Source organism: Grampus griseus (genome assembly GCF_964374135.1).
Source record: "Grampus griseus genome assembly, chromosome: 9".
Taxonomy (NCBI): domain Eukaryota; kingdom Metazoa; phylum Chordata; class Mammalia; order Artiodactyla; family Delphinidae; genus Grampus; species Grampus griseus.
This window is the reverse complement of record NC_139003.1, coordinates 41,996,200-42,015,087: the sequence shown is the minus strand read 5'-3', so window position 1 is coordinate 42,015,087 and position 18,888 is coordinate 41,996,200. Positions and strand designations below refer to the sequence as shown.

At 36.4% G+C, this 18,888-nt stretch overlaps 1 protein-coding gene across 1 annotated transcript in view; it reads right to left on the bottom strand.

The window, feature by feature from the left end:
• Positions 1–271: 271 nt before the first annotated feature.
• Positions 272–18,888, bottom strand: part of TBX20 (T-box transcription factor 20) — a gene marked incomplete at both ends in the record, with an annotated part of 50,856 nt that continues 32,239 nt past the window's right edge. The window contains 2 exons of the mRNA XM_082661864.1: positions 272–612; positions 2,924–3,036. Coding sequence (XP_082517990.1) covers positions 272–612; positions 2,924–3,036 — 454 coding nt within the window. The remainder of the gene's footprint in view (positions 613–2,923; positions 3,037–18,888) is intronic.

The following is an 18,888-nucleotide window of genomic DNA, read 5'->3' as shown; positions in this document are numbered from 1 at the left end:
TCCAATAGTTGCAGGACTTAGGCTGGCTAAGAACTTTACACTGATTCTCTCTCAAAGCCAAAAGATGTCCCCCACTACAGATGAATCCTGGTCCATGGTGCTTTCCCTCAGTGGTTGGTTTTATTGTGAGTCCAGCTCTCCTCTCTAATAGGTCCCATGTCTCTTGGAGAGCCCCGGCTCCAACACCCCACATCCCACCCACCCAACCCTGTCTTATATTTCCATACCCATTTGCACATTCTGGATCTAGATTCTCCTATTTTTAGAAGAGTCATACAAATGGCGTCATCACAGCAGAGGAATGGCGCAGTCCTTGGATAGCAGCATAGGGCCCCTGCTGAAAGTAGTGATGATACCGGGGCATGTGGAATGAGGGGAATGTTGGGCCACTCCCTTGCATGGAGCTGGCAATGGCCGATGGGGTTAGAGGCATCCCAAGTCGGCTATATGGTGGCAGAGAGCCCTGTATAGGGTGAGGAATGGGTGTCGCTATGGATGCTGTGCTGGTGCCAAGAGCAGTCAGGGACTGTGGGTGCTGAAATCCAGGAAAACTGGATGAAGATGATACCCAGGAACTGAGAGACAAATTATCAGATGTTGTAAAGGCTGATCCTGAAAGGAAAAAAAAAGTCTCATTAGACTGGAAACTCTACTCCAGTGTGCAAATCAAGAATTACATTATCTGAACAAATACCGTATGCTAACACATATATATGGAATCTTAAAAAAAAAAAAGGTTCTGGAGAACCTAGGGACAGGACAGGAATAAAGACGCAGACGTAGAGAATGGACTTGAGGACACGGGGAGGGGGAAGGGTAAGCTGGGACGAAGTGAGAGAGTGGCATGGACATATATACACTACCAAGTGTAAAATAGACAGCTAGTAGGAAGTAGCCGCATAGCACAGGGAGATCAGCTCATGCTTTGTGACCACCTAGAGAGGTGGGATAGGGAGGGTGGGAGGGAGACACAAGAGGGAGGAGATATGGGGATATATGTATATGTAAAGCTGATTCACTTTGTTATACAGCAGAAACTAACACAACATTGTAAAGCAATTATACTCCAATAAAGATGTTTAAAAAAAAAGAATTACATTATCTGTAAGGGTCAATTTTATTTTTAAAATTATGTAATAGATCTATAATTTAAAAGAGAGACAGGTCAATCATGAGGCATATCTAGCTTTCCACACAAGAATATATCATTTATACCATATATGGAAAAGAGAATTTACTGACTTAATAGATGGCCTGCATACTCCCTGAGAGTGACCAAAACACTAGCAACCTGCCTGAAGGTAATGACCTGATTCCCTTTAAAGGACTTCCAAATAGCTGATATCCATCCTAACCTCTGTAGTATCCCTATAAGTAAGGCTGGACAGACAAGCCTCAACAAAGCTACCTGGTTTCCAAAGCCACTATGAAAACCCACAAGACTTTTTCTTTTTTTTTCTTTAGCTTCTGTAACTCTTTTCTTTTGGAAATAATGAGAACATTTACTATGTTGATTACATTTAAGACAGATACACAAAATCCAAACACATTTTAATATGCCAGCTCTACTCAGCATAGCTGAGTTATGTGGAAACAAAAGCACTGTCAAAAATAAAGCATAAATACTTAGAAATTACTCTGAAAAGAAATGCATGATACTTATTTGAAATTTTTCGCACGACTCTATTGAAATAGAGATGTAAGGAAAGATTTTAATAATTGGAGACACATGCCATATTTTTGGATGAAAAATAAAAATTTTTTAAAAGTCATTTATTCCCAAATTAATTTATTGGTTGAGTGTAAAGCCAATGAAATGCCAATGTTTTTTCCCTCTTCAACTCGATTCTCAAAATTATCGGGACAAATAATGACAGAATTTAAAAATATTTTAAATTATAACAAGGATAGATTTTCCCTACCAGATATAAAAATACGTTATCATGTTACAAAAACAAAATAATGCATTTATGAAAATAGCATAGTACTGAGCAAGATGAGAAGCCACATCAATAGAAAAGAACAAATTGTCACAATATAAAATAAAATATATATGTATACTGTATCATATATTTAGTATATAATAATATACTAAGTAATAATGGTAATACACATCATTACAAACTATCAGAAATGACAGCTTAGCGTCCATAATATTTTATTAGATATTTGACAAGTTGCAAGAGTAAGTTTTTCTTACATCACAGTATCCAGAAGTTTAAACAAAATTTGACACTGAATTTTCCAGTTGTATAATTACTAGTAGCTCATCTGGACTTAGCTATGAGGCATCATATGTTCTGACTGCTTATGCTATTCCATATCATGGACATAAAAATATGACAGAGGACTCTCCCCATGTGAACATCCCTGTGCCTGGGCACCCCCCTCTGGTTTCTTTTCTCTGGCCTCCCAGATGCAGAGGGCTCCTCTATGAACATCTGCAGCAAAGGAACTTTATAGTATTCCCCTACTCTCACCACCTGGGCCACCGTCTCTACGCAGTGTGTTCACTAGGAGAATCTTCTTTTTAAAAGTGTTTTCCATTCTAGTCATTGATCCTAATAAGATATTCCTGATATAAGTAAAACAGATATATTCCCTGATTTTCAGACTGTCAAACTGAGGTTGAGAAAGACTAAGGGGCCACCCCCAAAGTCCAAATAGCTCTTTGGTAGTAGATCACAGACAAATAACTCCTGGGCCCTGACTCAGAGGCTCAATGTCCTTTTACTGGAAAACAAACTACAGGAAGGCTTTAGGCAGCATAATCACTTAAGATGCAAAGACAAAATAATGATCAGCCTCAGGCTGTCCCTTCCTGAAGAGGCTTCTGAAATACTCTGGGACAGTCTCTTCCCTGAGGGCTAGGAGTCTCATCACCTCCCTGTCCAGCAGTTGCATAGCCCAGAAGCAGTCTTACCTCGATTTTGTGTTGTCTGAACCTCATCCCCCAGCACATCCTCTTCTCCTCCATAGGTACGGATGGGTGAGCGGGCATAGGAATGCTTTTGAATCAGGCTCTCCACACTTTCCCTAGATTAGAGAGTGACACATCCTGAGTAAACTAAAAAGCTAAGTACTCAGAGAAGAAGAGGAGTCTTAAAGATGATTTACCAGTCAGTAAAACCATTTTATCAGCCAAAAGACCACCACTTCAGTAAAGAATCCGCCTTCCAATGCAAGGGCTGCAGTTTCTATCCCTGGTCGGGGAACTAACTAAGATCCCACATTCCGCAGGGCAACTAAGCCCACATGCCACAACTACTGAGCTCACTCACGCGTCTCAACTAGAGAGCCCGCGTGCCGCAAACTACAGAGCCCATGCGCCACAACTAGAGAAGAGAAAACCCACAGGCCACACGTTTCTAATATTCTAGAAAACTAGAGAGAAGCCCGAGCACTATAACGAAGAGCCCGCACATCGCAATTAAGACCCGACACAGCCCAATAAATAAATAAATTAATTTAAAAAATATTTTTAAAAAATACCACCACTTCAGGGAAAGATAACATTCAAAACATGTATGTTTATTTCATTGTAGATGCCTCAGAAACATGACCTCAGGCATATAAATACAAGAAACCTAACTGGACAGGATAAGGACAATTCCCTGAAATTCTACAAAATTAGGGTCAAAGGTGAACAAGGAGCTATAAAACCTGACCATAGGAATATGGAATTTAATGATGTGAAAAAATGACTGGTGAATTTACTACAAACAGCTGCAATCCTGTGACTTCATTAGCTAATGAATACAAAACAAATACTCACCTGATAAGGAACTGCACTGATTGAACATCTGATAAAATACTGGCCCAAAGTTCAGAATATCATTAGTCATAAAAAAGACTCAATGTTCACTAATAAACCTAGTAAGTGCATAGAGTATATGACAATATGGGTAGTATGGATAATGGCCACTTTGAGATTCTTGTTGCTTTAAGACTGAAAATTATGGAAAACCTATGAAGGACACATAAAGGGCCACTAGGGAATTTAAGCTCCCAAATAAATTGGTGCATTGTCTTTGTAGATGGTCTTTCTCTTGCAATATAGTCTAAAAACTAAAGAGTGTTGTTAACTTTAAAAACAAAAATTATTTTGGTATTTGCCAGTTCAGCCTGCTGCCATTAAGAGAGAAAAACACCGGATAAGAGGTTTTTTTAAAAAATTAATTAATTAATTTTTTTGGCTGCATTGGGTCTTTGTTGCTGTGCACAGGCTTTCTCTGGTTGCGGTGAACAGGGGCTACTCTTTGTTGTGGTACATGGGCTTCTCATTGCGGCGGCTTCTCTTGTTGCGGAGCACAGGCTGTAGGCACACAGGCTTCAGTAGTTGTTGCATGTGGCCTTCAGTAGTTGTGGTACGTGGGCTCAGTAGTTGTGGCTTGCCGGCTCTAGAGCGCAGGCTCAGTAGTTGTGGCGCACAGGCTTAGTTGCTCCACGGCATGGGATCTTCCCAGACCAGGGCTTGAACCCGTGTCCCCTGCATTGGCAGGTGGATTCTTAACCACTGTGCCACCTGGGAAGCCCCCAGCTAGAGTTTAGCCAAATGATTTCTTTGCCAAAAATGGAAGTTGGTAACAGATTAGCTTATACAGTATACATCTCCAAGAATAGCTGTGGCCTAAAGACCAACACCAAATTAACCACCAAAGGACGAAAAAAGGATTTTTAAAAAGTGTGTTGAATAAAGGACAAACCGAACACCAAATTTCATCTTGAGAGGATAAGGAAAGCAAATAAAATGTCATAATAACTTTTCAAAATGTAATACTTGTTAACATTTCACAGAGATATACAGACTTTACCTGTGAAAAAATACTAATAGTGAATTTGGTGTTCTAGAAAGCTTGTATACTCATACAGATTAAAGCATTGTGTCATATAGCATGCAAATGAAGACTTAAAGGTATGCCTAAAAGAAAAATTAATTCTAACAACTATTCAAGTTATATCTTTACTCCTAAAAGGTTTTAAAATAAGCATACAGTACCACCTCATGTAGCCAAAATCACTGGGATCAGGCAAAATCCAGATCCAGTGGATTAACATGTAGGTGTTTAAAAAAATGAGGCCATTCCATATTTATTGATATGGAATGATCACCAAGACATATTAAGTGAAAAAAGTTAAGTACAGAACAGTGTATAAAGTTTGCTACCATTTGTGAATTTAAAACAAGAAATATGTATGTTTGTATATGCACAGTATTTCCAGAATGTTCCAATTTCCAGAACAGGAAGCTGCGTAGAATAGGTTGTCTCTGTAGTGTGGAACTAGGGACCTACTGGAGCAATGATTCCCAAATTTGTCCCAAATACACTTGAGTTACCTAAAGCTCTTAAAAAACAACAACTATATTGAGGTAAAATTAATATACAGTAAGTGGCATATATTTAAATTGTACAGTTTGATTGATTTGGGCTTACGTGACCAGTGACACCACCACCACAAGTGAGATAATAAATGTATGTAACACCTCCAGAAGTTTCCTCGTGCCCATCACGCTCCCTGGTCTCCACCCCAACATACTTTTCCAAGGAAAACACTAGTATGATTTCTGTTCCTACACATTAGTTTGTGTCTTCTAAAATTTTATAAAAACGAAATCATACCTTATGTGTATCTTTTTATCTGGCTCAATTACTTTGAGATTCACATATTAATAGTTCATTCTTTCTTATTCTGAGTAGCATTCTATTGTATGGACATACTATAGTCTACCTGTTTATCTGCTGATGGACATGTGCGTTGTTTCTAGTTTTTAACTGTTACACATGACGCTGCTGCATATATTAATATGTATTTTTAAATATACATGATTTCTGTTCTTTTGGGAAAATGCCTAGGAGTGGAATGGCTGGATCGTATGGTCGGTATATGTGTAATTTTTTAAGAAACTGCCAACCTATTTTCCAAAGCAGTTGTATCATTTATTTTAGTATTCCCACTCAGCAGTGTATGAGAGTTCCATTCCTCCACATTCTCACCAACACTTGGTGTGATCAGTCTTTTTAATTGTAGCTATTCTAATACACAGGTACTAGTATGTCATCATAGTTTTAATTTGTTTCCATAATGACTAAGATGTTGCTCATCTTTTTATGTGCTTATTTGCTTCTATGTATCAACTGTGGTAAAACTGTTCAAATATTTTGTTCATTTTAAAAATTAGGTTGTTTCCTTATTATTGAGTTTTGAGATTTCAATATATATTCGGGATGCTTGTCCTTATAGGATGTATGACTTGCAAATATTTTCTCCCAGGCTGTGGCTTGTCTTTTCATCTTTAACAGTGTCTTTTAAACAGCAGAAGTTTTTAATTTTTATAAAGTCCAATTTATTGTTTGCAATTTTATGGATGCTTTTGCTATACTATCCGAGAATCTTTGCCTAAACCAAGACCATAAAAGTTTCTCTTGGGCTTCCCTGGTGGCGCAGTGGTTGGGAGTCTGCCTGCCGATGCAGGGGACACGGGTTCGTGCCCTGGTCTGGGAAGATCCCACATGCCACGGAGCGACTAGGCCCGTGAGCCATGGCCACTGAGCCTGCGCGTCCGGAGCCTGTGCTCCGCAACGGGAGAAGCCACAACAGTGAGAGGCCCGCGTACCACAAAAAAAAAAAAAAATGTTTCTCTTAATTTTTTTTTCTAGAAGTTCTTATAGTTTTAGGTTTCACATAATGATATATAATTTGCCTTGAGCTAATTTTGTATAAGCATGAGGTATGGATGGATGTTCATTTTTTGCTTATTGATAGCCAACTATTCCAGCACTATTCGTTGAAGAGATGACCCCGTCTCCACTGAATTACCACTGCATCTTTGTCAAAAAAAACTTCTTCCTCTTTTTGCCTTCTTTTAGGTTATATTTTATAATTCCATTTCATCTCCTTTGTTGGTTTGTTTATTATTTATAACTTTTGGTTTTTTAGTGCTTGATTTAGTGTTCACAGTAAATATCTTTAACACGTCACAATCTGCTTGGCAAGTGATAGTTACCACTTTAAGTATAAGACTCACAATAACATTACTTTTATTTCTCTCTTCTAACCTTTGTACCGTTCTTGTCAGACATTTTACTTTTACAGAAACGCCACACTACACTGTTATTTTTTTGTCTAAACAGTGAATTATGTTTTAAAAGATTTGAATAATATGAAAAAAATCGATCTACTTATTCTTGTAGTTACCATTCCCACTGTCCTTCATTCCTTTGCGTAGATCTAGGTTGACATCTGATATAATTCTCCTTCTACCTGAAGGACTTCCTTTAACGTATCTGTAGTGTAATTTTGTGTGTCTGAAAAAAGTCTTCATTTTGCTTTTTTTTTTTTTTCTTTTTTGTAATACATGGGCCACTCACTGTTGTGGCCTCTCCCGTTGCGGAGCACAGGCTCCGGATGCGCAGGCTCAGCGGCCATGGCTTACAGGCCCAGCCGCTCTGCGGCATGTGGGATCTTCCCGGACTGGGGCACGAACCTGTGTCCCCTGCATTGGCAGGCGGACTCTCAACCACTGTGCCACCAGGGAAGCCCGCTTTTTTTTTTTTTTTTTTTTTAACATTTTTGCTGGGTATAAATTTCTAGGTGAGCAGACTTTTTTCTTTCTGCACTTTTAGAAATGTTGCTCCACTGTCTCCTCATTTACTTTGTTTCTGACAAGAAATCTGCTGTCATCCTTATCTTATCTACTATGTCTTTAATTCCCTGGTTGCTTTCAATATTTTCTACACTGGTTTTGAGCAATTTGATTATGATGTGCCTTGGTGTTATTTCTTAATGCTTCTTGAACTTCAGTTTGTTGGCCCTCTTTGGATTGTGTGTTTTTAGCTGTCATTAAATTTGGAAAATTTTTGAACATTATTTCTTCAAATATAGTTCTTCCTTCATCTCCCCATCCACCTTTTAGGGGCTCCAGTTCTCCAGTTACACATATATTAGACTATATTAATTATATTATATATATTAGACTATATTATATTAAACTATATTATATTATTATTAGACTATATTAGTTTCCCCACAACTCACTGATACTCTTCATTTTTTAAAATTTAAAAAAATTTCTCTTTGCTCTCTGTTTTATTTTGGATAGTTTCTATTGCTGTGTCTTAAAGTTCTCTAATTATTTCATCTGCAACATCTAATCTGCCATTAGTCCCATCCAGTGTATCTTTCATTTTATACATTATAGTTTTCATCTTTAGAATTTTGACAAGGTCCTAATGTATAGCACAGGGAACTAGATTCAATATCCTGTGATAAACCATAATAGAATTTTGATTTGGATCACTTGGGCCTCTTCCGTGTCTCTACTTAATTTTTGGCTATTTGGAATACAGTTATAATAACTGTTTTAATGTCTTTGCTAATTGTAATATTTGTGTCAGTTCTGGGTTATTTTCAATTGGTTAATTTATGGGTTATATTTTTCTACTTTGCATTTCTGGTAATTTTTAATTGGATGTCAGACGTGAATTTTATCTTGGTGGTTGCTGGATATTTCTGTATTCTTATAAATATTCTTGAGCTTTGTTCTAGGATATAGTTAAGCTACTTGGAAATAAGTGATCGTTTGGCGTCTTGCTTTCAAGATACGTTAGGTAGGACTGGAATACTGTTTAGTCTAGGACTAATTTTGTTCTCACTATTAAAGCAAAACCCATCTGAGTATTCTATCAAATGCCCTGCAAATTGCAAGATTTTCCAGTCCATCTAGTTAGAACAGGCGTTATTTTTATCACTGTATGGACACTAGGTACTGTTGCCTCCAGTCTTATCAGGTGCTCCCTTCCCCGCAACCTCTGGTAGTTTCCTCACACATGTGCTAGTCAGCTCCCAGCTGAACACTCAAGAGGGACCCCCCTGTAGGACTTTGGCGTTCTCTTCTCCTGTGGTCTGTCCTGTGGATTCTCACTGTTTGCTCTCATTGAACTCTCAGCTCTGAGTGCTCAACTCAGGGAGTCTGCCAGGCTCAGCCTATATTCTCTCTCCCTGTGCCATGGCCTAGATACTCTCTCAGACTATAAGCTGGGTCCATCATAGGGCTCACCTCATTTGTTTCCCATCTTTCAGGGATTACTGTCTTTTTTTGCCTTGTGTCCAGTATCATTTAAAAAAGCATTGTTTCATATATTTTGTGTGTTTCTTAGTTATTTAAGGCAAGAGGTTATATTTGGTCCTTGTTGCTTTACCTTTACCTGAAGCAAAGTCTGTCCTGAGGCTCTTCTAAAAATTCCAAAACCAGGTCATACCCACAGATCAAGTAAATCGCAATCTATGGGGTGGGACACAGGCTTCAGTAATTGTAAAGCTCCCCAGGTGGTTCTAGTGGAGGAGAAGGTGTGTGATGGATACTTTTCTCCATATATGCCTCTGTACCATTTGAACTTTGGACATGTTTATTCAAAATTAATTACAAATCATAAACTATCATAAGAAATGGTAACCTACCAATGGACAAAAGAGAAGAACTGCTGGTCTAATGCTGATACTTGGGGAACTTATAATGAATCGATAAAACTTGTCATTATCATGCTGATTTTTATATCAATATAGTAAATGCATTGGAGGCAATGTGGTATATTGGAAATTTCATGGGCTTTAAAGTCACTCATCAAATGGATGAATGGATAGATGAGTATATGGACCACCTAAAACCATTTTCACATTCTAGTTTTGTTACTTCCTTAACCTCTCTTCATCTGTAAATTGGGAAGTCATTCATTCATCCCCCCCAAAATTATTTAGCACCTTTTATGAACAAGGCACTATTCTAGGAATTATGGAGACAGCAGTAAGCAAAACGTAAAAATCCCTGCCTAATGGGAGAGAGGGCTGGGGGAGAAGGAGAAGATGATAAGAAAAATATGTAGAAAAATGTGTAGCATATTAGATGATGATGATAGTGCTATGGAAAAATAAAAGTAAAGCAAATAATAGTGATAAGAACTATAACTATGAGAATTAAATGAGGTAAGGCATTTGAATTGCTCAAAAGTGGCACATAGGAGGTACGCAGTAAATATTAGTGCCCTATAAAAGTATATCTAAAGCAGGTAAAAATTCTATTCTTTTAGATTATATTTTTTTCCAGTTTATTTCACCCATATGAATAATCCTAATTCAAAATAACGTGATCCAAACAGGAGGATTTTTCTCAGTGATTGAATGTAAAAGTCAGCAGAAAACTTGAAAAGTATGTTATTTGCAGTTCTATTATAAAATTATACCTATCATAAAATATAACATTAAGCTTTAATGAGTCCATATCACCTGTTTAAAACTGTAACCTATTTTTAAAGATCCCGTGAACTTGTTGAATCCCTTGAGTTGGACTTGTTGACATGAAAATATTTTATCATTTACTAAGAGGCACCAGTAAATGAAGAAATGAACAGAAAGGGTAACTTGGCATAACATGGACCCTAACTAATCAATTTGCTAACTGCCATATATTTTAAGTTTTATATGCCCACACTCTGGTAATGTTGGACCCCTGTAGCCTTAACAGCTGAGTCACTTACTCAAGGACTTAATTCACTGTAATATTAGAGCATGACTGTCTTTTTGGGTAACTTGGGTCATTAAGAAAAACGTCAATTGAGATGAGTAACCTTTAATAAAATGACAACTATTACATACATTCAAGCTGATGTCCTTTTAGTCTAAGCCATGTGTCATACTGTTAATATTTAAAATGAACTTAGAAAAGAATTAGGTGGTTATTTTCACATGAGGAAAGAACTTGTTTCAGATACCCTAGAAAATATTTTCTCTTCGTAAAGTCATAAAGGAGTGACCATCAATGAGCTGAAATTATGGATGGTATATTTCTAAGGTGTATTCTGTTGCCCATCCTAGGCACATAGACTGCTCTATCCAAGCATTTGAGTTCAAAAGCAGAGTGTAGTATCTGCCGCTCTAAAAATGCCCTTATATAAAATCATTTAAACATTTTTCACATATACACAAGAAAAATTGTTTAAATAACACAATGAATCACTTCCTTGTGAAATATTTTGCTTTTCTATACAAAGTACATTATATTTATTTTGTCCTTGGAAGATCACTGGTATCATTACTTATTCTTGTCTCTAAGAGGGAGAAAAAAGGGATTTATTGAAGTGATTTATTTTTGTCAGGCCTGGAAGGGAACTGAAAGCAATGGCAGTTCTTATATAAAGGATGGCATAATTAAATTATTGCCTTTTAAGTGATTGAAAACAGTGGTGCAAATCAGGGCCGTCTCTTCGAAGATGTTACGAAGAATAGACAGCTCATGTTGTTTACTTTATGTCTAATCCCTGTTTCCAGCAGAATGAAAAGTGCAAAGAATTTATTTAGCCTGAAAGACTACTGTGAGGATTTCTGGAATACTGTGCTCTGAAAAATAAGGGATAACTCACCTAATGCGTTAAGTGACTTATGTATTACAAGCTAGGACAGTACCTTGTAATGCTCAGTTCTGTTACATCCCAAAGTAAGAGACAATAGTTACTTTGGATTTTAATAGATAAGTAAAATGGGTACCATTATTGAAGGTTGGCCTTTCTAATATCTAACACTAAATTATTTTTCTAGGCAAAAAGCATACATTATTAGGTATCTTTAAGAGATCTCTTCTGACTAATGTGTAACCATCAATTCCAAGACTAATATACATGTAAGAGACACAATCATAGCCAGAAGGTGGGCAAAATACAGGGTAGCTGCAATGATTATGTTGATTCTGCAAAAATGTTCAGAACTATTGGAAGTCATCTGAACTATCTGTTGAAACTCTAGATAAGCAAAACCAACATACTCTATCAGTATTGAACTGATTACCCTTCCTCTATCTCTGAAACTAGAGTACAAATTTCTTAATGATCAAAAAGCAAAACCTTCCCTTTTCCTTCACATTCTCCTTTGCACCATTGCTTTACCCAATATATTCCTCTTTAAATGCACTTACTAGATGGATGGCAATCATGTGTTTGCATGACCACCGTTACCACTACACTGTTGGCCTTTGAACGAGGGAGAGAACAATGCTTTCTTTATCTAGGTAGTGGTTCTCAAACTTTAGTGTATTATAGACTGAGTGTTTGTGTCCCCCAAATTCATGTTGAAATCTTAATCTCCAATGTAATGATTTTAGGATGTGAGGCCTTTGGTAGACCGTTAGGTTTTAAGTGTGGAGCCCTCATAAATGGGATTAGTACCCTTATAAGAGAAAGGAGAGCTTGCTTTAGCTTTCTGTTCTTCAGCCATGTGAGGACACAGTGAGAAGATAGCTATCTGTGAACCACAGGCAGGTCCTCACCAAAAACTGAATCTGCCAGCACCTTGATCTTAGACTCACCAGCTTCCAAAACTGTGAGAAATCAATGTCTGTTGTTTAAGCTACTCACAGTCTATGGCATTTTTGTTATAGCAGCCCAACAGACTAAGACAGTGTTCATCAGAATTACCTGGAGGGCTGGTCAAAACGCAGATTTTTGGACCCCACCCTAGAGTTTCTAATTTAGTAAGTCTGAAGTATGGCTCAAGAATATTATTTCTAGCGTGTTTCCAGGTAACGCTGATGCTACTGACCTGGAGGCCACACTCGGAGAACCGCTGCCCTAGTGTAGTGGTTACTGGAACCTGCTTAGCTCGAATCCTAGCCCTGCCACTTGCCAGTTGTGTGCCTTTGGTCAAATTACTTCACTACTCTTTGTCTTAGTTTTCTCATCTGCAAAATGAGGGATATTAATATGACCTAGCTTTTAGGGTTATTATTAAGATTTAATGAGTTAAATACATATAGAGAGTTTATGTTTGTACTTGGCATATAATAAGTGCTCAATAAATGTTTATAGGTAACAAAATTAAATCACTGTTATTATTGAGTATCAAAATCATGTGTTCCTAAAGCTGGTTACATAATCATAATCATTTTAGATGAAATTGAGACTTCCAGTCGCTATAACTTGCTATGCTTCATTTAAACCATCCTACAATATACATGTCAGAGAGAAAATTAAATAAAAAGTAAATATTATTTCAATTTACATTCTAACTTTCTCTCTTTCTAAATACAGACCCGGTAAAAAGCTGCATTCAGGGAGAAAATGACAGATCCATTAAAATCAAATCTAATTTACAGGAAACAAAATATTTAAAGTTGTCCGTGCTCATGAGTTTGCTCATGTTTACATCATATTTTACTAGTAGGCCTTTGTAAACAACTCCTTGTCACAATATTTTTCTAAAGATTTATGCAGATAATGTTATAAATTACTGGAAGACAATATATCAATATTTGTTGCTTCCACAAAGTACTTAATAAATGAAAACTTTAGATAATACAATTGGAGTTGTATTATAAATCATTAATTTTAATTTGAGAACAGAAATATATTATGCAATACATTTTGGAAAAACAAAATAATCTTTTTAAAAGCTTTTAGATTTTAGCTTATTTTTATTTATGTGACTTAATCCTACTAATTTTTCTTTTCAATAGTAATACACATTTCTGGTTTTATATCATTATTAGCAACTTAAATTAAGTAAACTGTACCACTGTGGAAAAAAAAAAAAACTAGTTTCTTAAGTCTAACTGTTGTGACTAGAACAAAGGTCTCATGCAAAGTACAGATTATTCAGCCTCTAAAAATAAACTTTAGTAAATTGTGAGGCAGGGAACAAATATCGTTTAGACACAGATAGAAAGAAAGACACAAGCAAGAAAAAAAGGAGGACAACTTATGACCATAAGTCAGTTGTGAATAACTCTGCTGCTCTATCAAACCCGCTGATTTGTTTGAGACTGTTTTGTAATATAAATGTTTCCTCTTAGAAGCTGTGAATAAATGAGTAACGTTTTAAATGCAGGAACATAGCTTGCTAGTTAAAAGAATTTTGTGGTAACTACTTATATAATTTGAAAAGAAAAATTTAGTTCTGTTGAAAGTCATCCCTTCCTTTCTGTGGTTGTTGTTACCAGACTATTTTAATTTATTAAATTAATAGATTGTATTTAAAAGCAGACTTTAATCTGGTTACCAAACAAAATAACTTCCATTTTATGCATACAGTCTCTTATACTAACTCTGCCTTCATTGGAGATGATAAAAAGATGTTTCTTTACTAAGAAGCTGTGCGATCAGATTCCTTATCTGTGTCTGGGCTTTGCTTTCTCCTATAAAATGAGGGTGTGGTAGGGAAATGGTGGGCTGGATTAGATGATCTCTAAGATCCATTATGGCTCTAACAATTTATGAGTCTATAGATATATAAACAGAAGTAAAAATTAAAAAGAGTCATTTTGAAAAAGTTCAGTACTAGTTGCAAAGAACCCTGAGTTCTAACCCCAAATCTTCTACTAACTAATTGTGTGATCTGGCAGATTACTCTCTGGGCCCTACTTGCCTCATTGGTATAATGACAAAACTGGTTGGCTCCCCAAATCACTCCAGCCTTAAAATAAATGAAGCAGAGACCATTGTTACTAGCTTTTGCCATTTGCTTTCTTTAGTATTTTTACTTTCGAATAGCCTGCCTCTCACTGGTGGTGGCTGCCTTTAACATCCAGGGTTTTTTGTTTGTTTTTTTTTTTAGCTGACTTCATTGAAATTATGTTTCACTTTTACTTTATTACAGACACTGCATAATCTACTTTATAAGAGTCTCCGTAATACTCAAGTATAGTTGTATTTATGAAAGATTAAGGGAATTAGCAAACTAAGTTATGAGCCATAACCATTTCACTATTCACTAGGCTGTAGTTTAATCCATTTATTTTCTCAGGCAATACAATGCTCCCCCCCATATATATATATATATATATATATATATTCTGCTTTGCATAAATCAGTTATACTGGTTTTCTTCTAAAGATAGAATATAAGGAGTGATATGTGAACTTATGTTGTCGGCTATTTGGGTAACAACTATTAGGTTGGACTAATCAGTTCATGACACGCATGACTTCTTCAGGAGCCCTGAATGTCAGAATTTTCTTTTTCCCAAAGCTAGCCAGAATGCTTAGAAGAAAGCCCAGATACCAGCAGCAGGTATCCTAAATAGGGGAAGGTGAAGATGAGGAGGAGAGATGAACTAAGTACACAAAAGTATACTGCAGAAAGTCTTATTCTGGACCACATTTTAAGGAAAAAAGTGACTAATATGTTCAGAATTCAAAGGTAGAGGAGGATTTTTTAAAGAAATGGCTCTACTATAGGACATCTGGAGAGAGCACTGAGCAGGACTTCCATTCAGCTTCCCACTGAGTCCACCAAAATGATGCAAGTGCCAGCTGTCTGGATGGGACCCATGATGTAGAGAAGGAAAATCCACATAATCCTTACATTTCATTTCACCATGATTTTCCACTTCTCTGCCTCTAAGGTCATCAGCAGAGCTTCTGACAATTTAAAATTTATTCCATTGGCAAGCTCACTAGAAGTTAGTGTAGGGAGGGTCTTGGATTGTACTCCAAGGACTCCTCATTCTAAGAAAGCATGAGGTACAAGAGGAACAAATGCATAATGTTTCAGAAGACTGATGCCACCTTTCTGTCCCTTCACATCATCTATGAGTGAAAGAAATAAGAAGGCAACATGTCCAGATAATCCTCTGGGAACTGGGCATCCCCTTCTGCCCTTTGATCAAGGACAATAAGAACAAAGGAAAAAGAATGAAATCTTTTGATCATTCCAGAAAAAAGGCTGTCACTTACATGGGAAAGAATATTAGATTGTCATCAGAGTTTGACAGCCATAGTTTATTCCAGGAGACACTGAAGTAACAACATATCTAAAATATGGCAGGAAAGAAAATGTGATGGAAGGATTGTGTATACCAAGTCCAACTGACTTTCACAAATGGAGGCCACAGACTTTCATGTTCATGCAAAAGACAAGGAATTTTGGTCCCACTATAGCCTTTCTTGAGGAACCAAGTAGAAAATGAACTTCAGACAACCAAAACACGGGAGAGATACTGACATAAGATGCATCAGGGACATTAAATATATATTTACTTATAGAACTAAGACTAAACCATGGTTATAAGAAAGGATACAGTATTCTCCGACAAGGTAGATGAGATACAGTTCTCAAAAATGGGGGGGAGAATGGGGAAAGAACATGGTAAGTAGAATAAAGTTGTTGATTATATATGTTTATTAACTGGGATTAAAAGGATGTTACTTCAAATCAGATGCTGAAAAAGAGGGAAAGTAGGGGGGAAGAAAAAAGAAGTTACTAGTTAATTTCAATATTGCTTCTAGGAGGGGACTTAAAATTAGAGGGAGAGTAGGAGTTCTTAACAGATATTAGTGTAAAGGAAAACAGAACAAGAGTATGAATCTTGCTAGTTACCAAAAAAAAGTATTAAAAAAAAGGTTGCTAATAAAATAGACCACATAGTAAAAGATTATTTATATAAAATACTTGTATATCTATTTAAATATAACAAAACAATATGCCACAACTGAGCCCAAACATATTACTATATACATTACATGTATATTATATACTTACATAGTACAGATATATATATATGTAATAAAATACTAATGTACATTGTTACATAAAAAACAAGGTGAAAATGTATAGAGTGTTAAAATTTAAGAAAAAGAAACATATATAAACATGTATCTGCTTATATTAAAAAACATAATATATTATATTAAAAAACAAGGATAAACAATGCTTTTTCTTTTTTTTTAATGGTTACCGATAGGAGAGGGAAGAAATAGGATGGAGGAGATGTAGAATTTTGACTGTCTTTGAATAAGTCATGTTCTGTAGATTTGTCTTGAAACCATGTAAATCATGTATTAAATAACCATATAAGAAAATTATACTTTTTTAAATTCCAAAAAATAAAAAATACAATAAAACAAATGAACCTAAATGTGTATCATTAGGTTAGTGGTATGAACAAAAAACAAAACAAAACTTAAAAAAAAACACAACACTGTAGTATCAACAGAATCTACACTAAGGACAAAAAGAACCACAGAAAGATTTTTAACTATTTTTAGTTGGCACATTGTTGGAGATATGCTGACATACATATTCTGAGATTGCTGTGCTTCTCTATGCTGTGAGATAAAGCAAAAAAGGAGCAATGACAGAATATTCTGTCATTCCTGGTGTTACTGAGAACTAGAGGCTCAGCGTGAGAGAAAAGAAGTACAGATAAAAGGTCAGAGAGGTTAAGTAAAAACTTTATCATCCTGAATTGAAATAGAAAGTATCAGTATGAACTTAAGTAGGATTTTACCTTTAAAGTACATGTGGGTGTGCACACACATATCCTTCAAACTGAGGACAGAGACTATCTCTGGGGAGGGGGATTCTGAGAAGTGGAGGCTCACATTTGACTTATTTAAAGTTTGAGTACTGGATTCTTACACATTTTAAATATCATATTTTTCCATTTTAAAATGCAAATTTGGGAAATATTAGTAAAAGTGTTTTAATTCTTTAACAATAAACTGGATGATGTTTTTGGAGTCTTTCTAACACCAGCTTTCCCAAATACCTTTTATACTGTTCTCTAAAGGCCCTGAAAGTTTTCTCTGAAAGAGGAAAAAAAATTACAACCTAGTTTTCAGTTATTCATTATAGTTGAGGCACAAGATTAGACGATGGATAAAAATAACATAGATAATTGAAATTTACAGAGAATCTTAAGTATGCATCTCTGAAGTTATTACTCTGTCATCCTACTCTGTCATCTTCTGGCTTGAACTACAGGTGCTAAAATGACCCTAAGGCATGTCTCAAAAACTACCATTGTAAAGATAGGGAGGATAAGGTGTTGGCAGAGATCAGATCTCACCAGCTTTGTCAATTAGCATCACCATATGGGCCTCAAAATGAAATTCTGAGTTTCTTCATTTTAAATACCATCCTAAGGAGGTAAAATTTCTGGGTAGAAGTTTTCCTTGCTGCCAACATTTCCACAGCCCCTTAAAGCTCTAAGCCTGTGATCAGCAAACTTACTCTGTAAAGGCCTGGTAGAAAATAGTTTAAGCTTTGCAGGCCTTAGGATCTCTGTCAGATATACTCAGCTCTGTCACTGTAGCATGAAAGCAGCCACATACAATACATAAATTGAAAAATGTGACTGTCCTGCAATAAAACTTTATAGACAATATATTTTAATTTTATATTATTTTTGCATGTCACAAAATGTTATTTTTATAACTTTTTCAACCATTTAAAATGTAAAGACCATTCTTAGCTTGTGGGCTATACCAAACAGGTGGCAGACAGCAGGGTTTGCCAACCCCTGCTCCACGCTATTTGCCTGATTAGAGATGGGCCCCACTCACCCCACACTGCTCTTTATGAAAACATTACTGCCTCAGAAATTCCACAAGCCAGCTTAGAGCTGTGTTAGAACCAACACTGCTTGCTTTCTAGCACCAGAAGTCATTATTTAAGACCTAGGAATTATCCATAAACTGAACCTCTTTAGCAAACCTGCCAAAATACTTGCTGCTCCATGGCTTGATGCAGGTAAAACTATAAATTTCCAGAATAGCAGATTTGCAACTTTGTTTCCTGAAGTTTTCTTCTTCATCTAAACTAATAGTGTTTGAGCTCTGAGCAAGAAGGCCTGATTCCCTCTGGGCTTGTGTCCAAATTTCATGTGTTTGAAAGTTTTGTTCAATCCCAGGGAGTTTTAAACATATTTTATAGAGACTCTCAGTGTGAAGGGAGAGTGCCAACTGCATACTTTGACATTTTAGCCACAGGAAAGGAGTGAGGGAAGCATCAAACAGCGTGCGGTTCATCGCTGTACAGGGAGGAAAGCTACTTGGGGGAATGGGGAAGAAATGAAAAGCTCTCTGTCAGAGCTTCACCTAAACCCCACCTTGGAGCAGCGGAGATT